We start from the raw sequence: 21,314 nt of genomic DNA on the forward strand, positions 1-21,314 counted from the left end.
TACCTTTTTGTTAAAGTTTTCCTTTTTTTCTATAAACTTAATTTTAATGATTTATTTCTTAATTCCTTTTAATTGTATTGATTGACACCTTGTTTATTTACTCCGCACTTTTGAACTTTTCTCCTTTAAAATATTAAAATAAAGTGTCTGTCATCAGATGCTTGTATCTATAGAAGAGTTATTAATATTACCTTTTTCTTCACATTCATGACTTCTTTTAAAATACATTTACAAAGCAAGCATGTGTCCTTTAAAGATTCTGAAACCTCTGAAACCTAAAAGCAGATCAAATTAAATTAAACGCAGACTACTCTATGCAGTATTTTATCCTTTATTTATTCCTCTCAAATCTGCTGTTATTACAGTAAAACACATTAAATATTGCAACAAATGCATCAGAAGAATCAACAGCTTTCATTGATTCACCAATGAACTATTCATCAGACAAAGCCTAGATTATAGCAGGGATCTTCTTGTTCTCCAGCATTTGTTTCAGTCCCAGATCTTGAGGTGGACACAAAGGATGGTCATCTGAGACATTGCTTTACAAGGAAAAAGTGACTGGGCTAATATTTCTAAATGAGTTTGAAAGACATTTCTTCTCCTTTATTTGTGCTGAAATCTTTGTGAGGAGCTCATTTCCAGATTTGATCCATATCAAAGCATCAACACAGTTCTTCCAGAAAGTTGGAGACAACATCCGTCTGAAAAAGAGCTGAAGCTGTGGATGATTGTGTTGAACAGAGGAAGAAGAGAACAAACTGGAGCCACAGCAGTGTCAGCAGGATCCAAGCACTGCAGAGAAGATTGGGACATGTGTTTTTACACCATCCACAACTACAGCATATTCTTTAGGACATTTAGACAACTATTCACAACAAGTTAACACAACACCTTCTTGCTCAAAAGGTGCCTCACCAAAACCAGATTTTCATTCAGATTTAGATACAATATGCTTATTATTCCATATAAACATCTGTTCACTGAGAAATTATGTTTCTAAATTAAACTCCAGGAGAGAAGCATTTGTTTGTGAAAACTGGAAAACTTTATCAGAAGTTTAGAAATGTTGTAGTTACAAAACAGAAGAAAATGAAGACCTCCAACCTGAGCAGAAATACAATGAGGAATAATCTTCATAAACTAGTTGTTGTTCTGTTTTAATCGTTCGATCCAGTTTACTTTAAAAGTATTATTAAGAGAGCTAAAGTCCAAGAAGTTAAATCCTCCATTTCCAGTTGATTTCTTCATATAATGGGTTTTATTTCTCCATAAAAGACTGAAAAGCATATTGTCAGCAGTCTTGTAAATACTATTGTTGACTGCTGGAGAAAGAGCTGTATATGTGAGTCTTGAGATGTCCTCAAAGAGAAGTCTCTTAGTAAACACTGATTCAACTTGTTCTTCATCTTATCAATAACAGAGCAAATATTGAGCTCACATCTTCTCTCTTCATCCTTTACAATCTTTAGACCTAAATATGAGATTTCAGTTTTTATAGGGACACCACAGATAGATGGTGAATCACACAGCTTCAGAGACATTAATTCACACTTATTAATATTGAAATGAAGAGCTGAAGCTTTAGAGGAGATCTGAATAATATGAAGAACATCTTTTAAACAGAGAGTGGTGTGATGTGCTGATTGGCTGATGGTGATGATGTCATCTCAGCTGTGATTCCTCTTAAAGTCTGTGTTTAACAGAATCAGACAGTAGTTGTGAACAGAGGAAGAACAGTGTGTGTTTTATCACACAGATGCTTTCTGTCTTCACTTCTAGATTTAGTTTTATTAAGTCTATCTCAGAAATCATTCGTATCTTTTTCATTAAATCTAGATTCATAAAGAGAGCGATAGAAGGATGAACAATAACCAGCAATAGATCTCGGCTCGTGTGTTAATATACCATTAATATTCAAATCTGAAACTCTGTTTTTAAATCACTTTTTTCTAATTGAAGAAAATAATCTGAATTGTGTTCACCTTCTCCATCATCTCTGTCTGGATCTGATGAAGGCCCTCGGCTCTCATTTATTAATATCATCGAAGTGCTTTTGAAGAGAATTAGTTCAATGTGTTCATCGTCAGAGAAAATAGAGCGAGATCTTTGAGAGAGACTGTCATCTTTCAAATGATATTTTCTTCTTCATATTTCCTGGCACTGACTAATACACTAACATAATTTATTACAAATGTCCCAGTTTCAAACGTCAGTAATTCCCAGTTATTACAATAATCATAACTCAGATGAGCTAAATTCAGATAATGTTCAATCAAGCTGTGAATGTATGTTGTAGTTTGTTTCAAAAGACAAGGTCTATTTTGTTACCTGTAAAATGTTTTAAAAGACTAAAATGGAAGGGTAACTTGTTAGTTTTTCATCTTTGTAGTCATACTGGAGCATTGATGAGCTCCTGGAGAAAAGCCAAAGTCATCAACCATATCTTCTAGCCAGGGGGAGGAGTCAAGACTTGATTGACAGCTGCTACATTGCTCTGGATAACAAGCTTCTCTCTTGTCAGACGGCTGGAGCTCTGGGTGCTTTGGATGAGATCTTCAAAGTACACTAGTTTTAACAATGCTCTCATCAACTTCTACACTTTCCTGCAGACCATGGTTTATAACATAGATATTGGAGAAACAAAAGAGTCACCAAGAGTGAAAGAACTGTGAACTAAACTGTAAATCAAGAGAAGATACTGCAGAAGATCTTTACTGTCAGAAGCTTCATAAAGCTCTCTGTAGGATCTGTGTCATGAATGCACTTGTCAGTTTGTCCTTCTTTACTGTCCTTTCATATCTGCACTTTCTGAGATGTTTTCAGTGTATTTAAGAGCGTGGTCCTCTGTGCTTCATTCTTCAGTCTCCAGCGTCTCTGAAACACACTTCTCAAAGCAGGAGCGATTATTGTGTGGCTTTATGTGCCGAGAGCATTCATCTGCTCAATGTACAGCTCCTCTGGTGAGGATGAAGAATAAAGACAGAATAATATCATGTGTAGACCAATGAAACACAACTATTATCTCAGCAATACAAGCTGAATTCCCTCAGTTTCCCTCAAACACAGATAAAGCTGTGAAAGTTTCTGGGTGTGAGGATTGATGTAAAGTTAGTGTGGAATGAAGATCTTCATGAGACAGTCAGTAAATGCAGAACGATTGTAAATGTGCTGAGACGTCTAACAGGGTCAGAATGAGGAGCAAGGAGATCTGCGGTCAACAATATTCATACAGCATTGATTGGATCAGTGTTAGACTACAGAAGTTAGTGAAACACTTGATTGAAGAAGCTGCATGTGCTTCAAAAACAGGCTTCGAAAGAGAGGAGATCCTCAAGGAGAAGCAGGAGAAGTGAGGAGAGCGAAAACAAGCAGCAAAGAGGAAAACATCTGAACAAGATTCAGCATTGAGCACAGCAAGCTTCATAAAACACTACAACCAATAAACACACGTCCAGCAGGATCCTGATGTGATCGATGTGGAATAGAGAGTCAGTCATGAGTTTCTGAAGAACCAGAAACATTGGAGAGGACACGAGTGAAGAATGAAAGAATGAGATTATAATTACTGATGGGTCAGAGTTTATTCCATTGTTTGAGGAGAACACAGATTATTAATTAAGCAGCTTTTTGGGAAATTGCATTATTTTTTATTAAAGGTTTTTGTTTTTTGATAATGTGTAACGCTGATGCACACTCCATCACAGCAGGTGGCGATAAAGCGCCTTAACTCTGGTATCATCAAACTGAAGAGAGGACTAATGCGCATGCGCATTAGTTACTATTTTTGAGTCGAAACCGAAAGTAAACTCGACGGAAAAATTTAAGGATTACGAAGATTTAGAGACGTTCAAAAACATCACATTAAGGTGAGATTATTTATCAGTGTATGATATTATTTGATTATTTTACTTTTGTCTCATTCGTGTCTCTGTCGTGTGTTTGATCCGATCTTTAAACTTGAACAGCATTTAGTGATTTGTGTCTCTTGTAAAACTGAAAGAATCTCTTGAGTTCATCTTCAGGATTATAATGATATCGAGCTCGAGAGATTAATTTACAGTCGGAAATATTATCTACCAAAGGAGGAAATAAAGACTGGAATAAAGATTGACAGATGATCAGCTTTAGTGAGAGTTTGATTCTGACTCGGATCGAAATCTCTTTCTCTCTCTCTCTCAGTTATGATTCTGTGCTGAATCATGACATATGAATATGAATCTCTCCATGCAGTGAGATCAGTTTCATGAATACATGACAAGTGATGAAATCATCATCAATGATTCAGAATGAATTCTCTTCACATCTTCATCATCATCAGCTGCTGACATCAGTCTAAGCTCGGTGAAATATTCCTGCCATATTTCAGCCTTTTCAACTAGATTTATGATTTACAGACCAAAAATGTTAATCAGAGAAGCCGTGTTTAGGGTTAGATATCTCAGGAATTAAGATTGCAGCATCATAATAACTGCTGGATTCATCGGAAGACTGATGAATATTATATACAAATAACATTTTTCACTTTAAAAATAATCAAATGTGCTGAAAAACAAATTTATACATTGAAACTCGTGGAAGAAGAGCAACTATTACACATTTGGCAAGTAATTGGTTGAATGTCTAAGATTTTAGGAGTTTTCAGCAGCGCTTCATCAGCTAAAGATCAATTATGAAAATTATCATCATCATCATCATCATCATCATCATCATCATCATGTGGTCATCAGATAGTTGATTTGTGACAGAGAAGCTGTGAGTGACGTTACAGCAGCAGAAACACATCAAGCTCTGAACAGATTCATGCTCTTCTCCTGCTCTTCTCCAGATTCTGTCATTGGTGATGATCTGCTGCATTAAACTGTCTTTCACTGCAATCTCTGGAATAATAATCACAGTGTTGTGTGTTTGTCTCTTGTGTTTCTATAAGCAGGTCTGAAGTTATTATGGAGAACAGAGAGAGTAAGAGATCTTCATCTCCAGATAACAGCTGTGTGTCTCTGAAGAGTGACACATCCATGGGTCATCCTCCTAAATTCAGTGTTGATCCAGTGACCTCTGACCCCAGGTGAGGATAAACGTGTAGTGCACACTTCACTGTTCACACACATCTAGTGTTTGCTGCAGATGAGAGTAAAATGCTCGCTCTGAGTCCTGACAGAGAGATGAGTTATGCTTTTATTCATGATTTCACCTCAAATCTGTGGACAAAAGTTCAGTGATGGAAAATGAATTTGATCTTAAAGTCCAGATAAAAGAAACTCACTGTCTAACAGTGTTAATATCGATAACGAAGACAACGACGAAAGGTATTCGTTAACGAACCTTTTTTCTTTGACTAAGATGAGATGTTGACGAGCTAATAATAATATCTGAAGACGAAATTTATGCTGCGTTTTCGTTAACTAGACGAGACTGGACTATAATGTTATCCCATGGCCCCTCACCTATCTAAGGCACTAGCTGCATGTCTCTGATTTCAGCCGTTTTCAGCAGCGCTTCAGCAGCTAAAGATCAGTCTTAAAGTGACATTCAGCCAAGTATGGTGACCCATACTCAGAATTTGTGCTCTGCATTTAACCCATCCGAAGTGTACGCGCACACACACACACACACACAGCAGTGGTCATCATTTATGCTGCGGCGCCTGGGGAGCAGTTGGGGGTTCTGTGACTTGCTCAGGGGCACCTCAGTCGTGATATTGCTGACCTGAGACTCGAACCCACAACCCTAGGGTTAGGAGTCATAACCTCTAACCACTAGGCCACAACTTACCCCTTAAATCATCATTATCAGCTCCACATTCTCTTAAATCTGATTGTGTGTGTGGCGTTAAACTCTGTTTCACTGCAGTCTTTGGAATAATAATTAGAGTTGTTCCGATTCCGATACTAGTATCGGAAATATCGGAAAGCAGTATCGGAAAGCAAATTCTGGCATCGGCATCGGCGAGAACATGAACCAATATACCGATCCGATACCATTTTCTTAAACAAGACCTAGTTGTGACCGCTAGCTTTGCCTAACTGCTGCACGGTTCTTCTTCACTGCTCAGAATGCATTGCAAAAACAGGAAGTTGTGCTGTGTTGCCACAAGCAACCCCTGTTTAGAGCAGCGAAGAAGAAATGAAAACACGTTAGCAGTATGTCCGCTGTTTAGCAGTATTTGAGACTGGACCAACCAGACAGTAAAACGGCGACTAGGTATGCCACAAGTACTGGCACTTCACTACCAAGTCGATGCTGAAAATGTTAATCAGAGAAGCCGTGTTTAGGGTTAGATATCTCAGGAATTAAGATTGCAGCATCATAATAACTGCTGGATTCATCGGAAGACTGATGAATATTATACACAAATAACGTTTTTCACTTTAAAAATAATCAAATGTGCTGAAAAACAAATGTATACATTGAAACTCGTGGAAGACGAGCAACTATTACACATTTGGCAAGTAATTGGTTGAATGTCTAAGATTTTAGGAGTTTTCAGCAGCGCTTCATCAGCTAAAGATCAATTATGAAAATTATCATCATCATCATCATCATCATCATCATCATCATCATCATGTGGTCATCAGATAGTTGATTTGTGACAGAGAAGCTGTGAGTGACGTTACAGCAGCAGAAACACATCAAGCTCTGAACAGATTCATGCTCTTCTCCTGCTCTTCTCCAGATTCTGTCATTGGTGATGATCTGCTGCATTAAACTGTCTTTCACTGCAATCTCTGGAATAATAATCACAGTGTTGTGTGTTTGTCTCTTGTGTTTCTATAAGCAGGTCTGAAGTTATTATGGAGAACAGAGAGAGTCAGAGATCTTCATCTCCAGATAACAGCTGTGTGTCTCTGAAGAGTGACACATCCATGGGTGATCGTCCTAAATTCAGTGTTGATCCAGTGACCTCTGACCCCAGGTGAGGATAAACCTGTAGTGCACACTTCACTGTTCACACACATCTAGTGTTTGCTGCAGATGAGAGTAAAATGCTCGCTCTGAGTCCTGACAGAGAGATGAGTTATGCTTTTATTCATGATTTCACCTCAAATCTGTGGACAAAAGTTCAGTGATGGAAAATGAATTTGATCTCAAAGTCCAGATAAAAGAAACTCACTGTCAAACAGAGTCTCTGCTGTCAGCTTGAGGAGGAGCTTTTGGTTTCTTCATCATTTCTCAAATCTCTCAGTGAGTTTGTTCTTTCCTCGTCACCTTTAACTGCTCGCTGGAGGACTGTGAGACTCACTTTTCCTTTTCTTTGACTTTTCCTGCTTTCTTTGAAGCTCCTTTTGGAACAATGTGCATTACACAAAGTCATGAAATGAAAGACATTAAATATACAAAATTAAATCTCTATAGATTTAAAAACCTGTTCTCTGTTGTTTCAGCCGTGTGTATAGAGACGATCAGATACGAGCCCAGGATCCTCCTCAAGCAGTGAATGATGAACTACAGAGAGTCAAAGAGCAGCACAAAACCAGCATGAAGAACAAGTATGAGAGATTATTTGAGGGACTGAAACTCCAGGAGAATGAAAGCCTCCTGAACAGCATCTACACACAGCTCTACATCATAGAGGGAGAGAGAGAAGGAGTGAATGAAGAACATGAGGTTTTACAGATGGAGAAAACAGCCAGAACACAACACTCACAAGACACTCCAATCTACTGCAATGACATCTTTAAAGCCTCCGCTGAAGCAGGATGTGAGGAGAAAGAGCAGATCAAGACTGTTCTTACTAAAGGCATCGCTGGAATCGGAAAAACCGTCTCTGTGCAGAAGTTCATTCTGGACTGGGCCGAGGGAAAAGCCAATCAGGATGTAGATTTCATGTTTGTGCTTCCATTTCGAGAGCTGAACTTGATCAGAGATAATCAGTACAGTCTTCACAGACTTCTGCTGGACTTTCATCCTGAACTTCAAGATCTGGACTCACAGATTTATGAGGAGTGTAAAGTTGTGTTCATCTTTGATGGTCTGGATGAAAGCAGAATCACACTGATGTTTTCAGACGCTCAGAAAGTTTGTGATGTGACTGAGACTTCATCAGTGGCTGTGTTGATGTCAAAGCTGATGAAAGGAGAGCTGCTTCCCTCTGCTCTCATCTGGATCACCTCCAGACCAGCAGCAGCCAATCAGATCCCCTCCAAATACATCCACCGTCTGACAGAAATTCAGGGATTCACTGAGCCTCAGAAGGAGGAATATTTCAGGAAGAGAATCAGTGATGAGCATCAAGCCAGCAGAATCATCTCACACATCAGAAGAGCAAGAAGCCTCCACATCATGTGCCACATCCCCGTCTTCTGCTGGATCTCATCCACTGTGCTTCAGAAGCTCCTGGAAGAAGATCTGAGAGCAGAAATCCCTCAAACTCTGACTGAAATGTACATCCACTTCCTGCTGATTCAGATCAACATGAGGAAGCAGAAGTATGAAGAGAGAGATCCAGAGAAACTCCTGCCGTCCAACAGAGAAGTGATTGTGAAACTTGCTGAAGTGGCTTTCAAACAGCTGATGAAGGGCAATGTGATGTTCTATGAGGAGGACCTGATTGAGAGCAGCATAGACGTCACTGACGCCTCGGTGTATTCTGGGATTTGCACTGAGATCTTTAAGCAGGAATCTGTGATTCATCAGAGGAAAGTCTACAGCTTCATTCATCTGAGCGTTCAGGAGTTTCTCGCTGCTTTCTATCTGCTTTACTGCTATTTAACAGAGAACAAGAAAACATTGGATGAATTCAGATCTTACGGAGATGACTCTGACTCTGATGAAGACTCTGAAAGTGACTCTGATAAAGTCTCTCTGTATGATCTACTAACATCAGCAGTAGATAAATCTCTCAGGAGTAAGAATGGACGTCTGGATCTGTTCCTGCGGTTCCTGCTGGGCGTCTCACTGGAGTCCAATCAGAGACTCTTACAGGATCTACTGACACACACAGAGAACAGCTCAGAGACCATCAGCAGAACCACACAGTACATTAAAGAGAGGATCAAAGATGAAGATGATGATGATGATGATCTACTGATGGTCAAGAGAGGTTATCGTCTCTCAGCTGATCAGGCGATCAATCTGTTCCTCTGTCTGCTGGAAGTGAAAGATCAGACTCTGTCCAGAGAGATTCAGGAGTTTGTGAAATCAGACAAACACTCAGAGAAGAAACTCTCTGCTGCTCACTGCTCAACAATCTCCTACATGCTTCAGATGTCAGAGGAGACACTGGATGAACTGAACACCATGAAATACAACACATCAGCTGAGGGGAGAAGAAGACTGATACCAGCTGTGATCAACTGCAGAAAAGCTCTGTGAGTGTTTCATCATCAACTAAAGGATCATATTTAATAATGAATCTGACTCCTTTAAAAGAAATGTTCCTGAATGAGAGATTTTCTCCTGAATAACAGCCAGAATCTTAAAGGAGTCCCAACATGTGTTTTTAATCCAGTAGATATTAGAGTAAAAGGTAAAAACAACCCCGTCACATGAGAAACTGGTTCATTAAATCAGCAGCAGCTGCAGCAAAGAGACGCTCCACACATTGATCAGTAAAGCTGACATTCACACATTTCACTCTCAATCAAGACACAATCATGATATCAACTACTGCTAATATTAATAACTATAATAACATTTAATCTGCAGTAATTATTGATCATAAATGCTGAATGTTGTAGCTGTTTGACTGCTGTTACAGTGAACTATTACAGTGAAGACAGAGCTTGACGTCTGCTTACTCTTTACTGTACAGCACTAGACACTATTTTACATTATTATACATTTAAAGAGCTCTGCATTATGACATAAAATAAATCAAACCATAGAAAAGGTGGATGAGTGTGAATGGTAATATTATGAGTGATATAGGTCTAGTTTTCTAACACATATTTACTCTGTCAGCATTGTGACCACATTAATGTCACAAATAAAAGATTAAAACTTACATTTCAGCAGCTCACACACGGACATGAATTATTCACACAAAACAAGCTAAGAGTTTGTCATTTAATGAGATCTGTGTTAAATATCCATTTACATGTCAGTCTTTTGTGAAAATGACTTTTACAAACTCAGATGTGACACATTTCTGTGAAGGACTACAGAACAAGCTCTGATTCACAACATTAGTGTCCAAACACAGAAATAAAAGAGGGTCTATATATCAGATCAGGATCTGAAGACTATAATAAACACAAATCCAGCTAATAAAGAGAAACTACAAATAATGATCAAATTAACAATACAGCAGGAAGGATTTAATCCTTTAATAATAATAATAATAGTAATGATTGTATTTAATCTCTTCTAGATTTTCTGGCTGTGGTCTCTCAGAACAGCATTGTGAAATTGTGTCTTCAGCTCTACAATCCTCAAACTGTGTCCTGAGAGAGCTGGATCTGAGGAACAATGACCTGCAGGACTCTGGTGTAGAGTTTATTTCTGATGGACTGAAGAGTCCAAACTGTCAGCTGCAGATACTGAGGTATTAAGAACATAGAAGAGATCATTTACAGTCAACTGATCACAGTGTGTGTGTGTGTGTATGTGTGTGTGCAGTGTTGAGGAGTAACTAGTTACATGTAACGGCGTTACGTAATTTAATTACAAAATAAATGTAACAGTAATCAGTTACTAAGAAAAAATGAGTAATTCAATTACAGTTACTTATGAAAATTGTAACAATTACAAAGAGGATTACATTTGAATATTTACACACATTCAGCTTATTTCTTTCCCAAATTGCACTAAGACATATGGCCCATGATCTCTGCGACGCGGAGAACACATTCGTAGAATTCAGTCATAAAAATGGTATTCAGCCTATAACGTGGACGAAATATGCCACATTTTGGATGAATAAATCAAAAGTAGGTTGTACACTTGAATAAAAACGCGATATGGACTGGTGTCTGTGATTATTAAGCCGCAAAAATACTGAATATGAATCCTGCACGTCCTGCGTGTCTGTGGAAATCAGGCGCTGACTGGACACCGGGAGAACCGGGACTATTCACGGTGGCCCGGCAGACGATTTGGCTCTCTACTTAAATATTGTTAATTTATAATTGCAAGCCGAATATACTAAAGCGATTATTCCTGAATCTCTAACAAATCATGAATCGGTTAGTCGTGACTGGCAATGGTTGGGCTCGCGCGCTCTCTGCGCCTCCGCCGAACGGTTTGAATCAGACTCAATGTGAGAGAGAGAGACCGGAGTGAACTGTGTAGCGCACAGCTGGAGCAGAAGCCACACTTCTGTTCAGGGTTTCAGGTGCAGGTCAGTCTCATCTGTAAATATGCTAATGTAGTTTTGTCTTTGTTTACTTAGTCAAGTAATTAAAAAAGTTACACTACTATTACATTTTAAACAGGGTAACTTGTAATCTGTAACCTATTACATTTCCAAAGTAACCTTCCCAACACTGTGTGTGTGTGCGTGTGTGTGTGTGTGTGTGTGTGTGTGTGTCTGCAGATACTGAGGTATTAAGAACATATAAGAGATCATTTACACTCAACTGATCACAGTGTGTGTGTGTGTGTGTGTGTGTATGAGGGATGGGCATTTTGGGAAATTTCTAATTTCGATCATTGATAGGTTTCAAAAACGATAATCGATTAACTGGGGGTGGGGCTGAATGGGGCGGGGGGATGCATGGCCATAATGTATATAATGAAAAATTATTATGAAAATTAAAAAATAAAAATCTGATATGAAAATCTGTCTATGAAAACATGAACACATGATTAGGACAGGTTAGATTATGATTATGATCAAGCAATGTTATTAATAAAGGAGCAAGAAATATCTGCCTGAGGTGAAGAGTGTACCAATAAACGGAAGCTAATTCTATGACACATCCTATGATAAATCAGATAACATATTATTATTACAGACGTAACATTACAACTTGTATCAGCACAATAGGATGATAAGTTATGCGTTAGACCGAGAGAGAGAGAGAGAGAGAGAGAGAGAGAGAGAGCGAGAGAGAGCGAGAGAGAGAGAGAGTGAGAGAGAGAGAGAGAGCGAGAGAGAGAGAGAGAGAGAGAGCGAGAGAGAGAGCGAGAGAGAGAGAGAGAGAGAGCGAGAGAGAGAGAGCGAGAGAGAGCGAGAGAGAGAGAGAGCGAGAGAGAGAGAGCGAGAGAGATAGAGAGAGAGAGAGAGAGAGAGAGAGAGCGAGAGAGAGCGAGAGAGAGAGAGAGAGACAGAGAGATAGAGATAGAGATAGAGAGCGAGAGAGAGAGAGAGAGAGAGCGAGAGAGAGCGAGAGAGAGCGAGAGAGAGCGAGAGAGAGCGAGAGAGAGAGCACGCTGAAAGATGGGCAAGGACAGATTTTAATATAGATTCCTATAAAGTTCTCATTATAAATGTATGGCAGATTTGTGCTATATTTTCTACGTTATTAGGTGTATTTTTAAGTTTTATTTTTAAGTTAAGTTTTATTTTCCATAAACCAACTGCGCGTTTTCGAAGCCATATGAATTGAATTATAATGCCCACAAATATGACGGAAAAAGCTGCATTATTATAACATCAATAATAAAATAATAACAATAGGCCTACTAATAGAAAAATAAAACTGATAGGCATCGATTTCAGCATAATTGTTCATGTTAATTAATCAGACTTAGACTAGCTCTTGCAACTTTTATCTGAAAAAAATTTGCCGATGCAGATGTGAACTTGACCGAAAGTTTAACTCGGATTGCGCTTTACAAACATGAAAGTACAATAAATTCACATTAGTGTCACTATCATTATTTTTTATGTATTATAATATTTAATTAATATTTTGTGTTAAATTTGCACATTCTGATCAACCAAAATATTATTTAACAGCATGGAAATCACTGATTATTGCTAAATAATTGAATAAGATTTAAAATATAAATACAAACTATGACAAACAAATAATTTTGATTTCGTCATCTCTACGAATATGTTTAATGTAATTAGGCTACAAATATATCCAGTGCATTTTATTTTATAAAGACCATTTCATTATTTGTCTGTGATTTAAAAATTAACACACAAAGATACTTTTTCTTTTTTATGCTACTTTATTCAACTGCATTTTTTTTAACAAAACATTGTCTTCCAGTATAACTTTAGCAGCATATTTTGATCCAGCGGTGAAACGTAGTTTTTAAAAGATAAAGAAAAAAAGTTCACCAAGTTTAACCAAACAACTAGGCCTATTATAAGGTATAAAACAGAGGCCAAATAGCCAAATATTTTAACTATGGCTAAAGCTCAAAACTGAAATAATAATATTATTTAAAAAAAAAAAGGATATTATATTTACCACGACCGGTGAAACATTCAAATGTCTATTCAAAAAGATAAGGCGGTCTACGTGCTCAGATGAGAGCCGCGTGCGCAGTCTGTTCACATTTAACGTTAGTGGAATAAATTCGCTCCGCTGGAACAGATGTTGCAGGAACAGCCAGGCACCACTGGACAAGTAAAACTTCTCTGTCCCTGAAACTAATGGGCAGCAAATCTTTCACCACCATTTCAGCGAACAGCTTTGTCGTCTTCTCGGTTCTGCCTGCGTTGCATTTAGGTCTTATGGCAAGTTATTCAATGCTCGTCTGAGTTGCCACTCTGTTATCGCCAGATATTTTATCTACACATTTTAGATGATAGCGCATTGTATTTGTTGTTGTATACACTGTATTTTTATCGTTCTTCTCAAAGGGAAACCATCACCATGTGACTTTGAGGCCATGATTATCTGTCTTCTTACGTCTTTTGAGGCATCAAGTGGGAAGCTAACCAATCAGAGATCAGGGCCCCGCCCAACGTGCTGCCATAACCAATAAAAAAAATTACAAATAATTTCGATCATCGTTTACGTGATCGATCATCGCTGTCGCGGTCGAGTACTCGATCACTGTTGCACATCCCTAGTGTGTGTGTGTGTGTCTGCAGATACTGAGGTATTAAGAACATATAAGAGATAATTTACAGTCAACTGATCACAATGTGTGTGTGTGTGTGTGTGTGTGTGTGTAGATGATCTGTCTGTGTGTGTGTGTGTGTGTGTAGATGATCTGACTGTGTGTGTGTGTTCTTGTCTCTTTCAGTCTTGCTGGCTGTAATCTCACTGCTCAGTGTTGTGAGAGATTGTCTTCAGCTCTACAATCCTCAAACTGTGTCCTGAGAGAGCTGGATCTGAGGAACAATGACCTGCAGGACTCTGGTGTAAAGTTTATTTCTGATGGACTGAAGAGTCCAAACTGTCAGCTGCAGATACTGAGGTATTAAGAACATAGAAGTGTGTGTGTGTGTGTGTGTGTGTGTGTGTGCAGATACTGAGGTATTAAGAACATAGAAGTGTGTGTGTGTGTGTGTGTGTGTGTGCAGATACTGAGGTATTAAGAACATAGAAGTGTGTGTGTGTGTGTGTGTGTGTGTGTGTGTGTGTGTGTGTGTGTGTGTGCAGATACTGAGGTATTAAGAACATAGAAGTGTGTGTGTGTGTGTGCAGATACTGAGGTATTAAGAACATAGAAGTGTGTGTGTGTGTGTGTGTGTGTGCAGATACTGAGGTATTAAGAACATAGAAGTGTGTGTGTGTGTGTGTGTGCAGATACTGAGGTATTAAGAACATATTAGAGATTATTAAAGCCCCTTTCACACTGCACTTCGGACCCGGTATATTTCCGGGACATTGCCGGGTCGCCTTCTGTGTGAAAGCAACCACGTCCTGGGATTGATTACCGCATTGATCCTGGGTCGAGGACCTAGTAACATTGCGGGGTTCGACCCAGGACGAGTGCTGTGTGAACAAAGCCAGATCTAATGCCGTGTCGAAGTGACTCTTTTACCGGCTGTTTTGAAGGAAGATCAACATTCGCGACGAAAACATATGTGCAAACTGTAATGAAGCAGAGATCAGTTAGTTCCTCACTTTCCTCACTGACGCAGAGATCGTTCGCTTGCTTCAGTGAAAGTATAACGTGCCTAGCGTTTTCGACTCGTACATTACACGTCACACGCTGATGTCACGTGTCGTTACGGGATCTTCACGGGTCCGGGTACGGCACGGGACCCATTTTTTTTTGGTTGCCCGTGAAAGGAACAGTGGCACGCTCCTTCCCTCCGTAGTGCTAGGGTCTTCTCCTTGGGCAAGAGAGAACAACCCTTTAGCCCCCCTTACTAGGGTTACAGTTATTTTTAATTATAATTATATTCTTGTGTGGATCTTTTCTATTATCACGCTGAAAGAAGTTGTAAGTAAACAGATCCTAAATATCCCAAATGGGACAACTCGTTTGCCGTGAGTTGCGACCCGTGTTGGTGGAGGAAGAGATCCTGGTCCCTGAGAAATGTGGTTTACTGAGGTTTCCATTATTTCAACACGGTACTTTGGCTCCTACTTCACCTAGACGGGAGGTTGGAATGGCTCGATCCAATCAATCGGCTGGTCAAGGCATGCCCTGGGAAAGACTTTTCGTTATGTATATCCCCAGAAGGCGTTGGCTTAGGGTCAATCAAGTGATTTGAGCAAATGATAGCTTACTTTGCTTGAGTATACCATTTTTATATCCCTGATGCATAATCTGCTGGAGATCCGCGGCGCTGTGCATCCCCTTTTTTTGGGGCTCCGAGGTGGGTGGGGAGTAAAGATGATGAAATTTAAACATTTAAATATGGCTACAAAACACAACTCAAAAAAACGTTTCTTGGAACCAGATACGGATAACAGTGCACCAAACAGAGGCTTTTCTCTGTCGAGTAATGATGATTGGCCAAAGTTTATTACTATTGAATCTATTTCTTCAGATATCCCAATTATCAAGCTCTCCCCTTTTGCCATACAAAAGGGTATTGCAGGAATAGCAGGAACTGTTAAAGAAGTGAAAAAATTACGTTCGGGACAAATTCTTGTTGAATGCTGTAAAAAGGCAAATGCTGAAAACCTGTTACATGCTAATATGCTGGCAGGAGTTCAGATAAAGACATACCCTCACCCAACTTTGAACTATAGTAAAGGAATAATTCATACTAGAGAACTGGATGATGTAGATGAAGAAGAAATAACAAATGAGCTTAAAACTCAAGGAGTAACAAATGTGAAACGAATTATAATCAAAAGAGAAGAAAGAATGATTAAAACCAATACATACATCATCATTTTTAATAAACCACTCCTACCAGAAAGAATTCAGATTGGGTATCTAAGTGTTCCGGTAGACCTATATATACCCAATCCTTTGAGGTGTTTCAATTGTCAAAAATATGGACACGGATTTAATAGTTGTAAAAACAAGCACATCTGTTGTAACTGTGGAGAAGAAGGCCATGACAAGGATAGTTGTGAAAAACCAACTAAATGTTGTAACTGCACAGGTGATCATTCAGCTGCATCAAAACAATGTCCCATGTGGATCAAAGAAAAGGAAATACAAAAAATCAGATGTACAAAAAGGATCAGTTACATTGAAGCAAAGAAACAAGTGACTATAACACCTATTTTCACTCTGAATAAAACATTTGCTTCTGCTGCAAGAAAATCTGTGAGATCAGTAGATTGCCAGACAGACATCACTTGGATGTGCAAAGATAAACCTCAAACAGTTAACCTAAGTAATACTCCCTCAAGGGCAAAAACTACAGAAAAACAAAACGAAGTCCCCTCAAATGACACGAACCTCAGCCAAATTTCTGAAACAGAAAATCAGAGGACAAGTAAAAGCAACAGGAAATCAAACTCTCAATCCAAAGTATCTCAAGAAGAAACATCAAAGACAAGACAAATAAAAGATGTGGAAATGAAAGAGAGTGAGCATCATAGTAGAAGCCCATCTCCAAAAGGAAAAGTTAGGACAAATGTTCCTATTCTTCCTAATAGGTAATGAAAGAGTCTATCATTCAATGGAATTGTTGTGGGATCAGAGCGAACTTCACAGAATTACAGCGTTTAACTACAACTGTTGACCCCCTTGCAATATGTCTTCAGGAGATACAACTCTCAACTGATTATAACTTTTCTTTTAAAAATTTTACAGTATTTGCCACCTTTGGTCCCAATGACAAGCGAGCTTCTGGTGGTACGGCAATACTAGTAAGAAACAATGTAATTCATAGTCCTATCAGTATTAATAGCAGACTACAAGTGACAGCAGTACGATTAACTTTGCATAAAACCATTACTATATGCTCCATTTATATTCCTCCAGACTTAAACTTGATGCGCACAGACTTGGATGATCTGGTAAATCAACTTCCATCTCCTTTTATACTCATGGGAGATTTTAATAGTCATAATTTGCTGTGGGGCAGTGATCATTGCAATACAAAAGGAAAGAAGATTGAAGACTTTATAAATAATAACACCTTATGTCTTTTAAATAATGGGTCAAATACTTATTTACATCCAGGGCATGGAACTTATTCTGCAATTGATCTAACAATATGTCAACCAGAAGTTTTTTTAGATTTATCATGGAAAGTATTGGATGACCTTTGTGGAAGTGACCATTTTCCAATAATCATTACTTTTAAAGGAAAAGAAGAAGAAGCAAAAACACAAAGATGGAAAATCAAAAAAGCTAACTGGTATCAATTTCAAGCTCTATGTTATGAGAGATTTACACATTTTGTGGAGAACAGACCAGATGCCTTGGAAAATTTTACAGATACACTAATGTCTATTGCAAATGATACAGTCCCAAAAACATCATTAAACAAAAAATCTAAACAACTCCCATGGTTTGATGATAAATGTAAAGAAGTTATTAAAGAAAGGAAAAAAGCTGAAAGATATTTCTACAAACGTCCATCAACTGAAAATCTTATTAAACTCAAAATTGCTAGAGCAAAAGCAAGAAGAACTATCAATGAAGTTAAGAAGGAAAGCTGGAGAAATTTTGTTGCCAGTATATCACCTAATACTCCTTCAACCAAAATCTGGAACTTGATACGGAAAATGAAGGGTGAAACCATTGGTTCGCAAATACAACACATCAAGCAACATGGTTTACTCTTGACTTCAAAACAAGATATTGCAAATATTCTAGCAAGAACTTTTGAAAAGAATTCATCTTTTGAGAACTGTTCTCCTGCTTTTAGAACATTCCAAATTCAACAAGAGAAAGAGAAAATAAATTTTATTTCAAATAATTTGGAGCCATACAATCAGAATTTTTCCATGGAAGAGCTACAACGAGCCATTAGGAAATCCCATGATACAGCGGTTGGACCAGATAAAATTCATTATCAGTTTATAAAGAACTTACCTCACCTCTTTCTGAAGAAGCTTCTGGGAACTTTTAACTCTATTTGGATATCAGGAAATATTCCATCTTCTTGGCTTGAAGCTGAAATTATTCCTATCCCAAAACCAGGAAAAGACCATAGTGATCCTATAAATTATCGACCTATAGCTTTAACCAGTTGTCTATGTAAAACTATGGAGAGGATGGTAAATGATCGTCTAGTCTGGTGCCTGGAATCCAAACATCTTATAAGTAAGGCTCAATGTGGTTTTAGGAAAGGTCGAAGTACAACAGATCACCTTGTCAATCTTGAAAGTTATATCCGTGATGCGTTTATTAAGAAAGAACATGCTGTGGCTGTTTTTTTCGACTTGGAAAAAGCCTATGATACCACTTGGAAGTATGGAATCTTAAAGGATCTGTATCGACTAAATTTTAGAGGTCGTTTGCCAATTTTTATTGAAAGATTTCTTTCGAATAGAATCTTTAGAGTCAAGGTTGACAATACTGTGTCCGACCCGCATAAACAAGAACTTGGAGTACCTCAAGGAAGTATTTTATCAGTTACTCTTTTTAGTATAAAAATAGACAGTATTGCTCAGGTTATTGGTTCAGATGTTCTTTGCAGTTTATATGTAGATGACATCTGTATTTGTTATAGAAGCAAGCATATAAACACTATTGAACGAAAAATCCAACTAAAAATAAATAAAATGCTCTCATGGTCAGTACAGAATGGCTTTAAATTTTCACAAACAAAAACTGTCTGTATGCATTTTTGTCAACTTCGTTCATTGCATAATGAACCAGAATTATTTTTGGATGGTATTCCCATTGAAGTCGCAAAGGAGACTAAATTCCTTGGCATAATCTTTGACAATAAGCTGTCATTTATTCCACATATCAAAATGCTTAAAAAGAAGTGTTCTAAAGACCTGAACATCTTAAAGGTTTTGTCCAAAACTAAATGGGGAGCAGATATGACATCACTTATGAACTTATATAGAACTTTGATCCGATCGAAGCTGGACTATGGGAGTATTGTTTATGGATCTGCCAGGAAATCATATATACAAGCATTGGATACTATACATCATCAAGGCATACGATTAGCTTTGGGAGCATATAGAACATCACCAATTCAAAGTTTATATGTAGAAGCCAATGAACCTTCCTTGGAAAACAGACGATTAAAGTTGGCCTTACAATATGCAATCAAATTAAAAACAAATAAAGGAAATCCAGCACATCCGGCAGTTTTTACAGTCCAGTATTCAATAATGTATGAAAGAAAACCAAATCATATTCGTCCATTTGGTCTACGTATAAAACCTCATCTGGAAAATCTCAAAGTAGATTTAAACATCTTGGAACAAACCCACTTTTGCAAAATTCCCCCTTGGGATATCAAAAAACCCTTTATTTTGTTGGATTTATCAAAGAATCAAAAATCGGAAACACATCCAAATGATTATCAGCTACAATTTTTAGAAATAAGAGATATGTATCCTCAGTATACTCTAATATACACAGATGGATCCAAATCTGGAAACCAGGTAGCGGCAGCTTTTGCAACGAATGAAGTACATCAAGGTATACGTATTCCAGATCAAAGTTCAATCTTCACTGCAGAAGCAAATGCTTTATTGCTGGCATTAAAATTTATTGAAACTTCTTCACAAAAGAAATTCTTAATAATGACTGACTCAAAATCATGCCTGGATTCACTGGAAAGTTTGAAAACTGATCATCCAACAGTAGTCAAGATCTTCGTTAAATTATCAATGCTCAAATCAAAGGCTTTTAGCATCTACTTTTGCTGGGTACCTGGACACTCAGGAATTGCTGGAAATGAGAAAGCAGACAGTGCAGCAAAAGAAGCACTATCCGCAGAATTAGTAAATAGTTTTATACCTTTTACAGACTTAAAACAAATGATAAATGAATACATCAGAAATAAATGGCAATCAGAATGGGATCAATGTCTATATAATAAGTTGCATGAAATAAATCCTGATGTGAAGAAAAAACTTAACCTCTGTTTTGAGAATCGTTGGAATCAAGTCATCTATACACGATGTAGAATAGGACATTCAAAAATTACACATAAATTTTTACTCTTAGGAGAAAATCCTCCAAAATGTTCATTTTGTCAGAATTCATTGTCCATTAAACATATCCTTCTAGATTGTATTACATCTGCCCCTGTGAGAAACCTTTTTTATTCCGTTGATACTTTTGGAAAAATTTTTAATCAAGTGAATCCGAACATGGTCCTAAGATTTCTAGAGGAAATAAATGTAAAACATCTTTTATAGCCTTCCTTTGATTGGTTGTATCTTATTCTCGCCATGAATATAGCCTTAGAAGCTGGTATGGCGTTTAAAAGAAAAGAAAGAAAGAAAGATCTTCACGGGTTGTGTGTGATATCCCGGGTCATCACTGGCAGTGTGAAAGTGCCAAATCTAGTGACCCGGGAACAATTGCAGGAACACTTTACCTGTGTATTTGCCGGAATGGCAGTGTGAAAGGGGCTTTAGTCAACTGATCACAATGTGTGTGTGTGTGTGTGTGTCTGTAGATGATCTGTCTCTGTGTGTGTGTGTCTGTAGATGATCTGTCTGTGTGTGTGTGTGTCTGTAGATGATCTGTCTGTGTGTGTGTGTGTGTGTGTGTAGATGATCTGTCTGTGTGTGTGTGTGTGTGTCTGTAGTTGATCTGTCTCTGTCTGTGTGTGTGTGTGTCTGTAGTTGATCTGTCTCTGTGTGTGTGTCTGTAGTTGATCTGTCTCTGTGTGTGTGTCTGCAGGTTGTCTGGCTGTATGGTGACAGAGGAAGGCTGTGGTTATTTGTCTTCAGCTCTGAGTTCAAACCCCTCACACCTGAGAGAGCTGGATCTGAGCTACAATCACCCAGGAGAATCAGGAGTCAAGCTGCTCAAACACAAACTGCAGGATCCAAACTATAAACTGCAGATACTCAAGTATGTCAAACACTAATACTGACGTACTGAACATGTGTGTGAATGATGCAGATCTACATTAAATTATGTTTTATTAACAACATTTGGGAGGATCTTATGTA

At 38.1% G+C, this 21,314-nt stretch overlaps 1 protein-coding gene across 22 annotated transcripts in view; it reads left to right on the forward strand.

Moving 5' to 3' along the window:
• LOC128019083 (NACHT, LRR and PYD domains-containing protein 12-like) overlaps window positions 1–21,314 on the forward strand; it is a 282,672-nt gene that overhangs the window by 47,492 nt on the left and 213,866 nt on the right. For 8 of the 22 annotated variants that reach the window (XM_052605111.1, XM_052605191.1, XM_052605883.1 and 5 more), the window contains exons 9-10: window positions 14,095–14,268; window positions 21,040–21,213. The exons of 11 other annotated variants lie outside the window; for them this stretch is intronic. In XM_052605111.1, the coding sequence (XP_052461071.1) occupies window positions 14,095–14,268; window positions 21,040–21,213 (348 nt within the window). The remainder of the gene's footprint in view (window positions 1–14,094; window positions 14,269–21,039; window positions 21,214–21,314) is intronic. 3 more of the 22 variants (XM_052605321.1, XM_052605651.1, XM_052605720.1) reach the window with 2 other exon arrangements.

The sequence above is a fragment of the Carassius gibelio genome, chromosome A1, assembly GCF_023724105.1.
Source record: "Carassius gibelio isolate Cgi1373 ecotype wild population from Czech Republic chromosome A1, carGib1.2-hapl.c, whole genome shotgun sequence".
In the NCBI taxonomy this organism is placed as follows: domain Eukaryota; kingdom Metazoa; phylum Chordata; class Actinopteri; order Cypriniformes; family Cyprinidae; genus Carassius; species Carassius gibelio.